At 40.6% G+C, this 17,910-nt stretch overlaps 1 protein-coding gene across 1 annotated transcript; it reads right to left on the bottom strand.

The window, feature by feature from the left end:
• Nucleotides 1–16,488: 16,488 nt before the first annotated feature.
• On the bottom strand, nt 16,489–17,415 carry LOC129498129 (olfactory receptor 2H1-like). Its single transcript, XM_055307348.1, has one exon. It carries the CDS (start codon nt 17,413–17,415, stop codon nt 16,489–16,491), a length of 927 nt encoding a protein of 308 aa, XP_055163323.1.
• Between the last annotated feature and the right edge of the window lie 495 nt (nt 17,416–17,910).

The raw sequence follows: 17,910 nt of genomic DNA, 5'->3' as shown, positions 1-17,910 counted from the left end.
TTCTTTATCTGCCACAAAAGTGCTGCATCAACACATTTTTGTATTTGGCAAGATGCAGTGGGTTAGGCGTCTGGGTTAGGGCTCAAGTCACTAAGTGTTTATTAACTGAATGCCTGAGTAAGTGAATCAGAAATCATTGAATAGGACAAGCTCAGTTGAAATTTGCCAGAATTGAATGTTTTGCATTAGGGTGTTAATTTTTTAGTGAAGAGGTTTATTTTATTTTATTTTATTTTATTATTTTTATTTATTTTTATTTTTTGTATATTTTTCTATTAGAATTTGATTTGACAACATATAGCATAACACCTCCATCATCTTGCCCCACCCCCAAGAGTTTGCTATCATCGTCTTTGTAGATGAGATTTATCCAAGCTGTCCCCCTGGGGGCATCTTCCTGACAGGAAACATTTCAGTCATCAACATTTGTAAGTGTACTGGGCTAAACATTTGTGCACCCCTGAAATTCATACACTCAGACCCTAACCCCAAAGTCACAGTTTTTGGAGATGGAGTTTAGGTTAGTTCACAAGGTTAGGCCCTCCTGCTGGGATCCGCTGCCTAATGAGGAGAGGAAGAGAGAGATCTCTTTCTCTGTCTGTATACATGCCTGAGGGAAGATCTTGTAAGGGTGTAAGAGAAGATGGCTTTGTGCAAGCCAGGAAGGTACCCACCAGCCACCAAGTTGGCTGGAGCCTTGATCTCGAGCCTCCCAGGCCCCAGAACTGTGAGAAATAAATGCCCATTGTTTAAACCAGACAAGCTGTGGTATTTTGTTATGGCAGCCTGAGTCGACTAAGACAGTAAAATCTCTTACAAAGAAGTATGTTGATTCTGAGATGAGATGCAGGATATGGTTTTATTACTTTGCACTGCAGAGGGTGGCATTTCTGACATCTTCCCCAACCTCCTCTGGAAAGGTCCCACGGAGAAATCTATAGGTCCTGTGCTCAGGCTATAGTGGAAAAGGAGTGTTGTGGAATGACTGGATATTTGGTCCCAGTCTTTCAGATAAAGGAGAATGTGAGATTGGGGAGCTGAAATGTGGTAAGGAGTTTCAGGGAGTAGAGCAGGATTAGAATTGTTTCTATGAGCAAGACCTGCAAGGAATTAACTAAGGACATCAAGCAGAAAGGTGAATAGCCTTGAGTCACCGCGGGGGTTACATATTATGGATGGAAAGTTGAGTAATGTGTAGACTGTTGCAACTTTCTGTAGCAGCACCTGGCTTCCCAGAAGGAGAGAGAGGGAGATGACTTTATTTATCACTGGGGACTGACAGAGCAGTGAGGACCAAAGGATTCCTGGAGGCTTATTGGCATTAAGTAACTAACCCTTAAAGAGAAAGTGCTTCAGAGAAGCTGGACAGTGAATGTTTCAAAGCAGAGGAGACTACCCACATGGGTGGGTATGAAATGGTTGTAGTCAATGAACCTGAGTGCCCTGCCACCTCCCCCATTGCTTAGGTCTAGTCACTTCTCTGGTCTACACTCAGTTGGGGCTCAAGATCTTCACGTCTCCAGCCTACTGATGTCCCTGTATTATCGGCCTTTTGTTTAATTCCATTTCTGCCTTGCCCCTTCAAACCTGAGGTTATTAAGAGCAGTGAGCTTGGTGTCCAAGCTCATGAGCAGTTTCGAGGCTTTGCTGCCACCTAGCTGTCCTGGGTCACTTTAGGAGTACACAGTGTTGAGGCTAGGAAAGAGGAAAATGAAATCAAGGCTACTCCAAACTGGGATATGAATATTCAAGGGGGTCTGGAGTTCATACTGAGAGTAAAGGAAAAAAGAAATAGTACGTATGAGAATGACAGAAGAAAAAAAGTTTGTGGTCCAAGAGAATTTCAGAGTTTGAAATCTTGATGATGAAGGAACATCAAGCCAGGATAATACCAGAGGAATGGTTGAAGTTGTGTGCAACTGAAACGTGTGCTGAAGAAAGACATTTAAGTTGAAGGTCAAAGAATGGAGGGCCTGGTTGTTGCAAGGGCCATTTGCATCCTCCAATGCAGATATGCCCTGCGTCTTTTGATGGGGTCATTAAACCCATTCACGTTCAGAGTTACTATTGAAAGATATGAATTTAGTGTCATCATGATACCTATTCAGTCCCTGTTTTTTGTGGATTGTTTCCTTGGACTTCCTCTTTCTTTTACAGAGCCCCCCCCCCTTAATATTTCTTGCAGAGCTGGTTTGGAGGTCACATATTCTTTCAGTTTCTGCCTATCTTGGAAGCTCTTTATTTCTCCTTCCATTCTGAATGAGAGCCTTGCTGGATAAAGTATTCTTGGCTACATGTTCTTCTCATTCAGGACCCTGAATATACCCTGCAGCCCTCTCTGGCCTGCCAGGTCTCTGTGGAGAGGTCTGCTGTTAACCTAATGCTTCTCCTCATAAAGGTTATGGATTTCTTGTCTCTTGCTGCTTTAAGGATCTTCTCTTTATCTTTGGAATTTGCAAGTTTTACTATTAAATGTCGAGGTGCTGAACAGTTTGTATTGATTTTGGAGGGGGGGGGATCTCTCTATCTCCTGGATCTGAATGCCTGTTTCCCTTCCCAGATTAGGAAGTTCTCAGCTATGGTTTGTTCAAATACACTTTCTGGACCTCTGTCCCTTTCCGCACTCTGTGAAACCTGAATTAAACGTAGATTTTTCCTTCTGAGGCTGTCATTTAATTCCCTCAACCTATCCTCATGATTTTTAATTTTTAAAATTTTTTGTTTTTTTAAAATAAATTTATTTTTTATTGGTGTTCAATTTGCCAACATACTCAGGGCTCATCCCGTCAAGTGCCCACCTCAGTGCCCGCCACCCAGTCACCCCCATCCCGTGCCCACATCCCCTTCCACCACCCCTAGTTCGTTCCCCAGAGTTAGGAGTCTTCATGTTCTGTCTCCTTTCTGATATTTCCTACCCATTTGTTCTCCCTTCCTTTCTATTCCCTTTCACTATTTTTTATATTCCCCAAATGAATGAGACCATATCTTGTTTGTCCTTCTCCGATTGACTTAGTCACTCATCATAATACCCTCCAGTTCCATCCACGTCGAAGCAAATGGTGGGTATCTGCCGTTTCTAAAGGCTGAGGAATATTCCATTGTATACATAGACCACATCTTCTTTATCCATTCATCTTTCGATGGACACCGAGGTTCCTTCCACAGTTTGGCTATTGTGGACATAGCTGCTATAAATATTGGGGTGCAGGTGTCCCGGAGTTTCATTGCATCTGCATGATTGGGGTAAATCCCCAGCAGTGCAACTGCTGGGTCGTAGGGCAGGTCTATTTTTAACTCTTTGAGGAACCTCCACACAGTTTTCCAGAGTGGCTGCACCAGTTCACATTCCCACCAACAGTGCAGGAGGGTTCCCCTTTCTCCACATCCTCTCCAACATTTGTGGTTTCCTGCCTTGTTAATTTTCCCCATTCTCACTGGTGTGAGGTGGTATCTCATTGTGGTTTTGATTTGTATTTCCCTGAAGGCAAGTGATGCGGAGCATTTTCTCATGTGCATGTTGGCCATGTCTATGTCTTCCTCTGTGAGATTTCTGTTCATGTCTTTGCCCATTTCATGATTGCATTGTTTGATTCTTTCCTGTCGAGTTTAATAAGTTCTTTATAGATTTTGGAATCTAGCCTTTTATCTGAAACGTCATTTGCAAATATCTTCTCCCATTCTGTAGGTTGTCTTTGAGTTTTGTTGACTGTATCCTTTGCTGTGCAAAAGCTTCTTATCTTGATGAAGTCCCAATAGTTCATTTTTGCTTTTGTTTCTTTTGCCTTCGTGGATGTATCTTGCAAGAATTCACTGTGGCTGAGTTCAAAAAGGGTGTTGCCTGTGTTCTCCTCGAGGATTTTGATGGAATCTTGTCTCACATTTAGATCTTTCATCCATTTTGAGTTTATCTTTGTGTATGGTGCAAGAGAGTGGTCTAGTTTCATTCTTCTGCATGTGGATGTCCAATTTCCCCAGCACCATTTATTGAAGAGACTTTCTTCCAGTGGATAGTCTTTCCTCCTTTATTGAATATTAGTTGACCATTAAGTTGAGGGTCCACTTCTGGGTTCTCTATTCTGTTCCATTGATCTATGTGTCCGTTTTTGTGCCAGGACCACACTGTCTTGATGACCACAGCTTTGTAGTACAACCTGAAATCTGGCATTGTGATGCCCCCAGATATGGTTTTCTTTTTTAAAATTCCCCTGGCTATTCGGGGTCTTTTCTGATTCCACACAAATCTTAAAATAATTTGTTCTAAGTCTCTGAAGAAAGTCCATGGCATTTTGATAGGGATTGCATTAAACGTGTAAATTGCCCTGGGTAACATTGACATTTTCACAATATTAATTCTGCCAATGCATGAGCATGGAATATTTTTCCATCTCTTTGTGTCTTCCTCAATTTCTTTCAGAAGTAATCTGTACTTTTTAGGGTATAGATCCTTTACCTCTTTGGCTAGGTTTATTCCTAGGTATCTTATGCTTTTGGGTGCAATTGTAAATGGGATTGACTCCTTAATTTCTCTTTCTTCAGGCTCACTGTTAGTGTATAGAAATGCCATTGATTTCTGGGCATTGATTTTGTATCCTGCCACTTTGCCAAATTGCTATATGAGTTCTAGCAATCTTGGGGTGGAGGTCTTTGGGTTTTCTATGTAGAGTATCATGTCATCAGTGAAGAGGGAGAGTTTGACTTCTTCTTTGCCAATTTGAATGCCTTTAATGTCTTTTTGTTGTCTGATTGCTGAGGCTAGGACTTCCAGTACGATGTTGAATAGCAGTGGTGAGAGTGGACATCTCTGTCTTGTTCCTGATCTTAAGGGAGGGCTCCCAGTGCTTCCCCATTGAGAATGATATTTGCTGTGGGCTTTTCGTAGATGGCTTTTAAGATGTCGAGGAATGTTCCCTCTATCCCTACACTCTGAAGAGTTTTGATCAGGAATGGATGCTGTATTTTGTCAAATGCTTTCTCTGCATCTAATGAGAGGATCATATGGTTCTTGGTTTTTCTCTTGCTGATATGATGAATCACATTGATTGTTTTACGAGTGTTGAACCAGCCTTGTATCCTGGGGATAAATCTTATTTGGTCATGGTGAATAATTTTCTTAATGTGTTGTTGGATCCGATTGGCGAATATCTTGTTGAGAATTTTTGCATCCATATTCATCAGGGATATTGGTCTGTAATTCTCCTTTTTGGTGGGGTCTTTGGTTTTGGAATTAAGGTGATGCTGGCCTCATAGAACGAATTTGGAAGTACTCCATCTCTTTCTATCTTTCTAGCAGCTTTAGTAGAATAGGTATGGTTTCTCCTTTAAAAGTTTGATAGAATTCCCCATGGAAGCCATCTGGCCCTGGACTTTTGTGTCTTGGGAGGTTTTTGATGACTGCTTCAATTTCCTCCCTGGTTATTGGCCTGTTCAGGTTTTCTATTTCTTCCTGTTCCAGTTTTGGTAGTTTGTGGCTTTCCAGGAATGCGTCCATTTCTTCTAGATTGCCTAATTTATTGGCATGGAGCTGTTCATAATATGTTTTTAAAATCGTTTGTATTTCCTTGGTGTTGGTAGTGATCTCTTCTTTCTCATTCATGATTTTATGAATTTGAGTCTTCTCTCTCTTCTTTTTAATAAGGCTGGCTAATGGTTTATCTATCTTATTAATTCTTTCAAAGAACCAACTCCTGGTTCTATTGATCTGTTCCACAGTTCTTCTGGTCTCGATTTTGTTGAGTTCTGCTCGAATCTTTAGTAATTCTCTTCTTCTGCTGGGTGTTCTATCTATTTGCTGTTTTTTCTCTAGCTACTTTATGTGTAAGGTTAGCTTTTGTATTTGAGTTCTTTCCAGTTTTTGGATGGATGCTTGTATTGTGATGTATTTCCCCCTCTGGACTGCTTTTACTGTATCCCAAAGATTTTGAACAGTTGTATCTTCATTCTCTTTAGTTTCCATGAATCTTTTTAATTCTTCCTTAATTTCCTTGTTGACCCTTTCATCTTTTAGCAGGATGGTCCTTAACCTCCACGTGTTTGAGGTCCTTCCAAACTTCTTGTTGTGATTTATGTCTAATTTCAAGGCATTATGGTCTGAGAATACGCAGGGGACGATCCCAATCTTTTGGTATCATATCAGACCCGATTTGTGACCCAGTATGTGGTCTATTCTGGAGAAAGTTCCATGTGCACCTGAGAAGAATGTGTATTCAGTTGCGTTTGGACGTAAAGTTCTGTAGATATCTGTGAAATCCATCTAGTCCAGTGTATCATATTAAGCTCTTGTTTCTTTGGAACTGTTGTGCTTAGAAGACCTATAGAGTGTAGAAAGCACTACATTGAAATCACCAAGTATAAGTGTATTATTTTCTAATTATATCTTAACCCTAGTTATTAATTGGGTGGTATATTTGGCAGCTGCCACATTGGGGCATATATGTTGATGATTGTTGAGCCCTCTTGTTGGATAGATCCTTTAAGTATGATATAGTGTCCCTCTTCATCTCTCACTACAGTCTTCAGGAAAAACTTTAGTTTATCTGATATAAGGATGGCTACCCCTGCTTTCTTTTGAGAACCATTTGAATGGTATATGGTTCTCCAACCTTTTACTTTCAGGCTGTAGGTGTCCTTATGTCTAAAATGCGTCTCTTGTAGAAAGTAAATAGATGGGTCCTGCTTTTTTATTCAGTCTGAAACCGCAGCTGTGCCTTTTGATGGGGTCATTAAGGCCATTCACGTTCAGAGTTACTATTGAAAGATATGAGTTTAGTGTCATCATGATACCTATTCAGTCCCTATTTTTGTGGATTGTTTCCTTGGATTCCCCCTTAAAATTTCTTGCAGAACTGGTTTGGTGGTCACATATTCTTTCAGTTCCTGCCTGTCTTGGAAGCTCTTTATCTCTCCTTCCATTCTGAATGAGAGCTTTCCTGGATTAAGTATTCTTGGCTGCATGTTCTTCTCATTTAGGACCCTGAATATACCCTGCCATCCCTTTCTGGCCTGCCAGGTCTCTTTGGAACGGTCTGATGTTAATCTGATATTTCTCCCCATATAAGTTAGAGATATCTTTTCTCTTGCTGCTTTAAGGATCTTCTATCTTTGGAATTTGCAACTTCACTATTAAATGTTGAGGTGTTGAATGGTTTTTATTGATTTTAGTGGGGGATCTCTCTATTTCCTGGATCTGAATGCATGTTTCTCTTCCCAGATTGGGAAAGTTTTCAGTTATGATTTGTTCAAATGCATATTTTGGACCTCTGTCCCTTTTGGCGCCCTCGGGAACCCGAGTTAAATGTAGATTTTTCTTCCTCAGGCTGTTATTTATTTACCTTAATATATCCTCATGATCTTTTAATTGTTTGTCTCTTTTTTCCTCAGTTTCCCTCTTTCCTATCAACTTGTCTTCTATGTCACTCACTCGTTCTTCCACCTCGTTAACCCTCGTCTTTAGGACCTCTAGTTTGGATTGTATATCATGTAATTGATTTTTAATTTTTGCCTGATTAGATCTAAATTCTGCAGTCATGAAGTCTCTTGAGTCCTTTATGCTTTTTACTAGAGCCACTAGTACTGTGCTTCTGAATTGGCTTTCTGACATTGAATTGTAATCCAGATTTTGTAACTCTGTGGGAGAGAGGACTGTTTCTGATTCTTTCTTTTGAGTTGCGGTTTTCCTTCTAGTCATTTTTCTCAGTTCAGAGTGGCCAAAAACAAGTTGTGTTGGGAAAGGGAGAAAAAGAGAGAAGTGAGAGAAGGAAAGGAAAAGACAACAAGAAAAAAGAAAAAAAGAAAAAAAAAGAGAAGAAAAGAAAAAAGAAAAAAACGGGGGCGGGGGGCGGGAAGTAAACAGAAATGAAAAAACAAAACAAAACAAAAAACCACGGGGGAGTATCTTCTGATTCTGTAGACTTTAAGTCCCTTGACTTCCCCTGGAACTGGTCCCTCTAGCTGGTCTTCTGGGGGAGGGGCCTGCTGTGCTGATTTTCAGGTGTTAGCGCTTGGGGGAGCTGCTGTGCCCCTGCCTGGTGCAGGGCTCAGCGGGGGTTGTTTACCTCGTGAAGCCCCAGGAGGAACAGCCCCAGTGGCGGGGCCAGCTCTGGAGCCCTGGATTCAGCCTCCGCAGGAACTATAGGTCTCTCCGTCCGCAGGGCCTGGAGGCTCCGGGGCGGGGCCGCTGATCTGCTCAGCTCGGGGCAGGAGCGTCCTCGCTGTCCTGGGCCCTCCCGGCCTCTGCCTGTCCCGGGGGAGGCCGGATCCTGGGCTGTCTCCCGGCGCCCTGTGCTCCGGGGCCTGCGCTGTGGGATTCGCGCTCCCGCCCCGCAGACCCCTCCGCGGAGCCGCCGCCCGAGCCCCTCTGAGCTGCTCGGGTCCCGCAGTGCGCGCTGCAGCCCTTAGGGAGCTCGGCGGCTCTCCCCCGGGGCGCAGGTGTCTGTTAGTGTCCCCGGGAGCCCGAGGGCATCCCCGCCCTCCTGGGGTCCTGCTCTAACTCCCTGCGGGCCCCTTTCTGCCCGGGAAGGTTGGTGCAGCTCCTGCTTCTCCGGGACGGGGCTCTCCTGTCCTGGGGACACTCGCCCCGGCCTCAGCCTGGCTCCTCGCGGGGCCCCTCCCCCTGGAGGCCTTTTGTGTCTTTATTTCTTTTTCCCCGTCTTCCTACCTTGATAGAAGCGCGAACTCTTCTCACTGTAGCATTCCAGCTGTTCTCTCTTTAAATCTCAGGCGAATTCGTAGATTTTCAGGATGATTTGAAGGTTATCCAGGTAATTTGGTGGGGACAGGTGACTTGGGGACCCTACTCTTCTGCCGTCTTGCCCCTCCCTCCTGTTATCTGGTATCTCATTGAGAATTTTTGCATCCATGTTCATGAGGGATACTGGTCTGTAATTCTCCTTTGTAGTGGGGTCTTTGATTTTGAGATCAAGGTAATGCTGGCCTCATACAATGAGTTTGGAAGTTTTCCTTCCATTTCTATGTTTTTTTGAAACAGTTTCAGAAGAAGAGTCTTTAATTCTTTTTTCTTTTTTATTTTTTTAAATTTATTTTATTTTATTTATTTATGATAGGCACACAGTGAGAGAGAGAGAGAGAGAAAGAGAGAGAGAGAGAGAGAGAGAGGCAGAGACACAGGCAGAGGGAGAAGCAGGCTCCATTCACCGGGAGCCCGACGTGGGACTCGATCCCGGGTCCCCAGGATCGCGCCCCGGGCCAAAGGCAGACGCTAAATCACTGCAGCACCCAGGGATCCCTCCATTCATCTTTCGATGGACACCGAGGCTCCTTCCACAGTTTGGCTATTGTGGACATTGTTGCTATGAACATCGGGGTGCAGGTGTCCCGGTGTTTTATTGCATCTGTATCTTTGGGGTAAATCCCCAGTAGTGCAATTGCTGGGTCGTAGGGCAGGTCTATTTTTAACTCTTTGAGGAACCTCCACACAGTTTTCCAGAGTGGCTGCACCAGTTCACATTCCCACCAACAGTGTAAGAGGGTTCCCTTTTCTCTGCATCCTCTCCAACATTTGTGGTTTCCTGCCTTAGTATAAACATTTTGGCAATATATGTTCTTCCAATCCACAAACATGGAGTGTTTTTTCATTTCTTTCTGTCATCTTTAGTTTATTTAATCAGTGTTGTATAGTTTTCAAAGTTAGGTTTATTTCTTTATCTTACGGTTTTTGCTGCAATTGTAAATGTGATTGACACCTTGATTTCCTTTTGGCTGCTTCATTATTGGTGTATAGAAATGCAACAGATTTGTGTACATTGATTTTGTATCATGCCACTTTACTGAATTTATTTATCAGCTTTAGTAGATTTTTGGTGGAGTCTTTTGAGTTTTGTATATAGGGTATCATGTCATCTGCAACCTGTGGAAGTTTTCTGTCTACCTTATCAATTTAAATGCCTTCTATTTCTTTTTGTTTTCTGGTTGCTCTGGCTAGGACTTCTAGTCCTATGTTAAATAATAGTGGTGACAATCAACATCTTTGTCTTACTCTTTTCAGATTTTTTCCCATTGAGGATGATAATAGCGTGGGTTTTCATATATGGCCTTTATTATGTTGAGGTGTATTCCTTCTAAACCTACTTTGTTGAGGGTCTTTATCATGATGTTGTACTTTGTCAAATGCTTTTTCTCCCATCTATTCAAAGAATCATATGGTTCTCATCCTTTCATTAATGTGATGTATCATGCTGATTGATTTACAAATATAGAACTACCCTTGCAGCCCAGGAATAATTCTCACTTCATCATGGTGAATTATTTTTTAAAATGTATTATTGGATTCAGTTTGTTACTATTTTGGATTCAGCCAAATCTGAATTGATAATTTTTGCATCCATGTTCATCAGGAATCTTAGACTGTAATTCTCTTTTTTTTTTTAGTGGAGTCTTTATCTGGTTTTGGTATCGGGGTAATACTGGAATCATAGAATGAATTTGGAAGCTTTCTTTTCTTTTCTACTTTTTGGAATAGTTTGAGAAGAGTAGGCATTAACTCTTCTTTAAATGTCTGGTAGAACTCATCTGTGAAGCCATCTGATCCTGAATTTTTGTTTGTTGGGATTTTTTTGATTATTGATTCAAATTCCTTTGCTGGTTATCAGTCTGTTGAAGTTTTCTATTTCTTTTGTTTCAGTTTTGTTAGTTTATATATTTCTAGGAATTTATCCATTTCTTCCAGTTTGTCTAATTTGTTGGCATATATTTAATATTCACTTGAAGTGTTTGTGTTTCTGTGGTGTTGTTTATTATTTCTCCTCTCTTATTTGTGATTTTATTTATTTGAGTCCATTTTCTTTTCTTTTTGATAAGTCTGGCTAGGGGTTATCAATTTAATTCATTTTTTTTCAAATAACAGATCCTTGTTTAATTGGCCTGTACTATGATTTTGGGTTTTGGGGGTTCTTTTTTTGTTTTTGTTGTTTTGTTTGTCTCTATATCATTTATTTCTGCTCTAATCTTTATTAATTCATTCCTTCTGCTGGCTTTAAGCTTCATTTATTGTTCTTTTTCTAGCTCCTTTAGGTATAAGGTTAGGCTTTTTATTTGGGATTTTTCTTCCTTCTTAAGGTGGGCCTGTATTGCTATATAATTCCATATTAGGTCACTGTTGCTACATTCCAAAGATTTTGGACAATTATTTTCCATTTTCAATTTTTCTCATTAAAAATATTTCTTCTTTGATTTCCTGGTTGACCCACTTATTGTTTAGTAGCATGTTATTTAACTTCCATATATTTGTGGTCTTTCCACATTTTTCTTATGGTTGACTCCTAGTTTCATAGTGGTGCTGGTTGGCTGGGTCTGTGACAGGCATGGGCTGGAGGTCCTAGGGCCTTCTATGCTGTATTTACCCTGGCAGGAGTGCTAAGGCTAAAGTGGGCATAGTGAGAGTAATTCTTGTGCTCTTCCCACAGTTGGTGCCCTGGCAAGGCAGTGAAAGCTGAAGTAGGTCCCGCTAGAGTGTTCTAAAGCTCAAAATGCAGAGAATGTCTTGGAAGTATGGCTGAGCTTTAAGCAGGTGTTATCTGAGTTGTCCCAGGGATGTGTGTACAGAGAATACCCTTGCAGTACAGCTGAAACTTAAGTGGGTATAAGCTGAGGGATCCTGGTATTTTCTACACGTCAGGCACCCCGGCAGACAGATAAATCTAAAGTGGGTAAGGATGCCTGGGTGGCTCAGCAGTTGAGCATCTGCCTTCAGCTTAGGGTGTGATCCTAAGGATCCTACGGTCTTGGTATTGAGTCCCATGTTGGGCTCCCTGGATGGAGCCTGCTTCTCCCTCTGCCTATGTCTCTGCCTCTCTCTGTGTGTCTCTCATGAATAAATAAATGAAATCTTAAAAAAATAAAGTGGGTATAACCTGGTGTGTTCCAGGTTGCTCCACATGAGGGAGTGTCCTGGCAGGGCAGCTAGAGCTGAAGTGCATGCAAGCCTGGGCTCCCAGGGTATATGCACATGGGACACATTAGCAGAATAGCCAAATCTGAAATGGGCATAAGCAGGGTGTTCAGAGATCTCTGTAGAGAGTGTTCACTGGAGTGGTGACTGGGAGTTCCTGGGGTGCCCCACAGAGGGATCACCCTGGCAGGACAGCTAAAGTGTGGGTGGGCTGTTATGGTACCTGTTGTCTCCTGTCATGGCTGGACAGCTGAAGCTGAAGTGGTCATGTCAGTGTGTCTCAGAATTTTTAACACAGCAGGTGCTCTGGTTGGGTGTTGAGTCAAGGCCACCACAGGCAGGGGTGTTTCATGCTGCTCTGTGTAGGGCTCGTGTTGGTTGGGGCAGTTGGATCCAAACCAGATGCCAGTTGGGAGGTTCTGGAGCCTTGGGTGCTGCTGGTGCCCTGCAAAGCCATCTGGAGCTGAAGTGGAGTGTTCCAGGTGCTTTGTACTTGTATTGTCTTAGCACAAAGCTTGGTAGTAAGGTAGTAAGCACTAACCTGGTCTTGGCCAGGGCAGTCAGTTAGGATGCCTGTGCTTTCAAGATGGAAGGGGAGTAATAGAACATGTGTGTTAGTTCCCCCTTCTCGGAGAGAAGTCCAGCAGCTCCTTAACATTTAGTAAGAGTTCTAGAGCTGACTCTTTTACATTCTATTCATTCTATTTACTCTTTTAAACCTCAGTTGTTGTGTTTTGTTTGTTTGTTTGTTTTCTGTGTCCAAGAACAGACAAGTTTATTCCAGGTCCCTGAGAACTATCCCTGCTCACTTCAGTTCACAGCACTGCATGTGGGGATCCCCTTCATTAGTGTGTCTGCATCTCTCTTGCTATTCTCTTTTGCCTTTCAATCTTTTCTTGTGCAGAAGCTCTTAAGTCAGCCTTAGTTCTTCAAAAAGAATTGCTCTATCAATAGGTGTCATTTTGTGTGTGTCCATAGAGAAAGCCAGTTCAGGGTCCCCCTATGTGACCACCTTGGACTGGACACCTTGTGACTTCTATTTTCTAGGTGCATTTAGAATTGAGGCATTGCTAAGAGTTCATAGTTAGAAGTGTTTGTTTAATAATTTGGGAAGGAGGAGCGATTTTGGAGAACACAGTGGTTAATAAACTAGGTGAGAATATGAGGTCTGTAGGACCATTAAACTTATATTGCAGTTACAAATTTAATTAAGCACATTCAGTAGGTAATCCAAGAAGTGTAGTCAGCATGAGGTCTGTCAAATAGTAATCACTCACTGTGCTAACTACATCAATTCTGTTAATTAACAATGGCAGTAATAATGACAACAGCAACTGCTACCACTACTTTTACAGACAGTATTACTTGAATGGAGAAAACATGTCAGATTCATTTATGCTTTTCTTTTTTTAAAAGATTTTATTCATTTATTCATGAGAGACACACACACGGCTGGGGGTGGGGGCCGCTAAGACCCAGGCAGAGGGAGAAGCAGGCTCCATTCCATGCAGGAGTCAGGGGACTCGATCCCAGGTCTCCAGGACCACACCCTGAGCTGAAGGCGGCGCTAAACTGCTGAACCACGCGGACTGCCCCATTTATGCTTTTCTAATGCCTGCAATTTGCAGCATATAATAGCTGTTCAGTAGCTGGTTGTTTAAATGAATTGAATTGGTCTACGTGGGCAAGTAAAGGCATATAACCAGCATTCTGCCACGCATAAATTAACGACACTCCAACCCCTACGCATTCTCTCTCTAATCTGTGCTTTGTGATGGCTTATCTGGTGACCAATTGGGTCATGATTATAAGACCATATATGTAGAAGCATATGAAAGTGCACTGTATATAAAGTGTCTTTCAAGTAACATCTTCTTTCATTAAGATATGTTTTGTAAAGGTGTGTGTAGAAGTATATGGGACTAGCTGTATGCTTAATTCATTGTGAAAAAGAAAAAAATAAATTTTGTTTTCCCAAAGGAAAATTTACTTGAGTTTAAAATTCAATACTGATAGTTTTATTTTCTCAAGATTCTCATTTGATACCTCCTATTTTTAGAAATACATTTAATTTCCACATGAATATTTTTCTAAAATGTTTAAATTTGTGTGCTATTAATTTCCTGTCATATCATTATTACAAGAGGACACATTGTTAGGATTTCATTTATTTGTTTAGGTTTATTTTATTGACTAGGATGTGGTCTATTAATAAATGTTTGTGTGTTTTTGAAAAAGATATTTTTCTATTGTCATAATTTCTTGGGTGAAATACCCTGTTATTTTTCTACTCTGCATAATGACAGACTTCCTTTTTCAATTTTAATTTTTCATTCAGAATTGTTCTTGACTCTTTTGAGTCTGTGAGAAAAGGCCAGTGACAATTTCCAGAGACTGCTTTGACACTTTGGAACTAGGCCTGTGTCTAAAATAAAATTGTACTTAAAATTCCATCTATTGAGCTAATCTAACACTTATTATTGTCTTTGTGATTATTAATATTGACTCAGTATGCAGACAGTGATCAAGTTTAGTTCAAAAGCTTTATTCAATATAGTTAACAGGCCTACTATTAAAGAAAGAAATATTTTAAAATGGAAGGGAATGGAACAAATAGTAATTATTCTTAAAAAGGACTAACTGTATATTGGGGGAACAAAAAGAGTAAAATATAATGAAATTAGAAGAGAAACAGAAAACATAAACACATAGCTACCACTTCATCAGGACATTCAATATTGAAACAAGCAGTTATTCCTACAATTTTTCCTTCTCTGATATTTTTTAAATTCTCCAAAAATATCCAATTTATACAACTAGCTTGAAAAAGAAACTCATACTTCTACAACTTAGCAATTAAACTTAATTCTCCATTACCATTTCCAGGAAACATTTTTTAGCTGGATATCATTTTACTTCTTGTGCATATGATTGGCATTCCATTATTCCCCACCCCCTCTCTGTTCCACTTTTGGAGATACAAGAAAGTCTCAAGTCTGCTCACTTGAAGTTTTATACAGCCATCTGCCTTGCTGTAACCCAGGAGATGTGAGGGAAGAGGCATGTGTAATTTCCAGGAGGAAACATCTAGTTTTCTGGGATTTTGACCTATAGCCCTGTCTTCTATCATGGGATTGCATATGCAAACATCTTAACAAAGCAGCTTAGAATGTCAAACCCACAAGCATAGTTCACTGACTCCAAGTGACTCCACACTGGGTTTTGACTATGAAAGAAATAAACTCATGTTACTTGTTAGGACATTGGTCATCTTTTTATTACCTTGGTATCCTTTTAGCTATTAGTGTCACTTCCAGACCTCTTAGTTAACTAACTTTTGGTAAAAACATTTGGCAACTATCCCCAAATTCTGCCATAAATCAAAGAACGGATATGTTTTACAGTGTCTTGTATGTATGTGGTGCAATTGGTATTTCTAACAGTAGAAGATATCAGAACATTTCAGAAAACTCAAAGGAAACTTCCAGATCAACAAATGGTGTTAAATTGATAAGACCACTTTTTAATACCACAGTTCTATTAGGAAAAATTCACTTGGATTAGACAGAGTTGTGATTATTTAATTTTATAACAAATAAGAAAACAGAAAATTGATGAAGCACATAGTTTTTTGTAAAACTTCTCTTATTTTAACATGTTCTTTAGCTTATGTAGGTAGAAAGGTAAATTTGGCTAAATATATTTTCTTGTTTGTAATCAAATAGAAGCCAAACTAAGCTTGGATTTAATTTAGAGATATATGTATCTCATGATTTGAGTACTCATACCTCTTTACAGTTTAAATAACAGAGGCACTTTACTGTCATGGCATCATCTTTTGAAAATTTTAAACAAAAGAAGGAAAGAAGGATATTACAGCATTTCTACTTTATACCCAAATTTTTATTCTCGTGGTCAAATTAAAAAGGAAAATCTGTACATGCATGAGGGTCTAGGGAAATCCCAGGGAAATTTCCCTTTCTTTAGGCTTCCATAAGAAATTCCACAACATACAGTTGCTTTTTAAATTTTTATAGATTTATTTGGGAGAGGAAGGGAGTGAGTGGGGGGAAAGGGTAGAGGGAGAGAATCTTCAAGTAGACTCCCCACTGAGTGGGGAACCCAAGGGAGGGCTCAATCTCACAACCCATGAGATCATGTCCTAAGCAGAAACCAGAGGTTGGATGCTTAACTGACTAGCCATGCAGGCACCCCTATACAGTTCCTTTAAAATAAATAAATATAACACAAATAATAGATAATTTATAATTTATTAGTTTTCTGAATTAAAGCTGTTGAGCTCATGGTTCTCAAGTTGGTTAATAAGTATTAACATATTTTCTTGAAAAGTTAATTCTGCAATAGTGTTCCTCAATTGGAAAAAATATATCGGCCACATATTAGGTGCCAAAAAACTGGCATTGTATTTGTACAATTTGTTGTTTTGACAAAATGACATGTAAAATCATGTTAAATAAAAGATTACTGCCTTTGAAACAAACCATGCTTTTAAAATTGTGAAGAATGTGTGACTGTCATGATTTTCAACTTCCTTTCTGGTTCAAAGATCAAATTCTACCTTTTTCTCATGGTGATCCTCTTCTCAGCAGTTGTAGCATAGCATTCTTTACGTCTTTGTTCCTCAGAGAATAGATGAGAGGATTTAACAATGGTGTGACCACAGTGTAGAAGAAGGTAAAGAATTTGCTATATGTTGAAGCAAAGTGATTCTTAGGATATGTATACACTGGTGCCACAGTTCCGTAAAACATGAATACCACAGTAAGGTGGGAGGAACATGTGGCAATGGCTTTCTGCCTTCCATCTTTGGATTGGATTTTACCTAAAGCTTGAGCTATGTAGCCATAAGAAGTCAGGATCAATGCCAGTGGCACGATGGTGAAAAGAATAGCAGAGATGGTCATTTGCCATTCAATGGCAGAGGTGTCTCCACATGTCAACCGTATGAGGGCTGGAACCTCACACAGAAAGTCATCTAGGCGGTGGTGGGTGCAGAATGGAAGCTGAAGTGTGACAGGAATTTGAGTAACAGATTCTATCAGGCCAGAGAGCCAGGCTATGAGCACCAGCTTCCAACAGAACTGATGATGCATGATGATTGTATAGTGCAGGGGCTGGCAGATAGCAATGTAGCGGTCAAAGGCCATCACTACCAACATGACACATTCTGTGGCACCAAGGCAGAGCAACATACAGAGTTGGATGACACAGCCTGTGTGGGTGATGATCTTGCCTGGCCCCCACAAGTTGGACAACATATGGGGCACAGTGGTTGTGGTAAAGCAGAGATCCAAGAAAGAAAGATTGCTAAGAAAGAAGTACATGGGGGTGTAGAGATGAGGGTCCACACAAGAGAGTAAGATAATTATTGAGTTGGAGAGGATGATCATGGTGTACAAGATGATCACAATCCAGAAGAGAATCATTTCTAGATGGGGCCATTCAGAGAAGCCCAGAAGAATGAAGCCCATTGGGAAACTCTTGTTGGTCATCACTGGTGCTTTTGGCATTGGAATTTGAATATAATTGTAACAAAAGTTTTGTGAATTGAGGTTTGAAGGTTATTCTATCATTTATTTAATGAAGGCAAACATTATTAGTTTTCCAGGGGATCTTAGAACAGGAGACATATGAGTGTTTTATATCAGACCAGCAGGATACAACTTCTCTTCCATAAGTCTGTTCTTTTTATATACAAAAGAGATATTTGTTAAGATATTATCTTTGAAATTTAATTCTAAATCTGAAATAACAACTTTCTTCATAGACACTCTAATACTATTACTTTTTTAATAATAAATTTATTTTTTATTGGTGTTCAATTTGCCAACATACAGAATAACACCCAGTGCTCATCCTGTCAAGTGCCCCCCTCAGTACCCGCCACCTAGTCACCCCCACCCCCCGCCCTCCTCCCCTTCCACCACCCCTAGTTCGTTTCCCAGAGTTAGGAGTCTTCCATGTTCTGTCTCCCTTTCTGATATTTC

The sequence above is a fragment of the Nyctereutes procyonoides genome, unplaced genomic scaffold (genome assembly GCF_905146905.1).
Source record: "Nyctereutes procyonoides isolate TBG_1078 unplaced genomic scaffold, NYPRO_anot_genome, whole genome shotgun sequence".
NCBI classification, from domain to species: Eukaryota; Metazoa; Chordata; class Mammalia; order Carnivora; family Canidae; genus Nyctereutes; species Nyctereutes procyonoides.
Note: the sequence above shows the minus strand (reverse complement) of the source record. Positions and strands in the feature narration are given on the sequence as shown.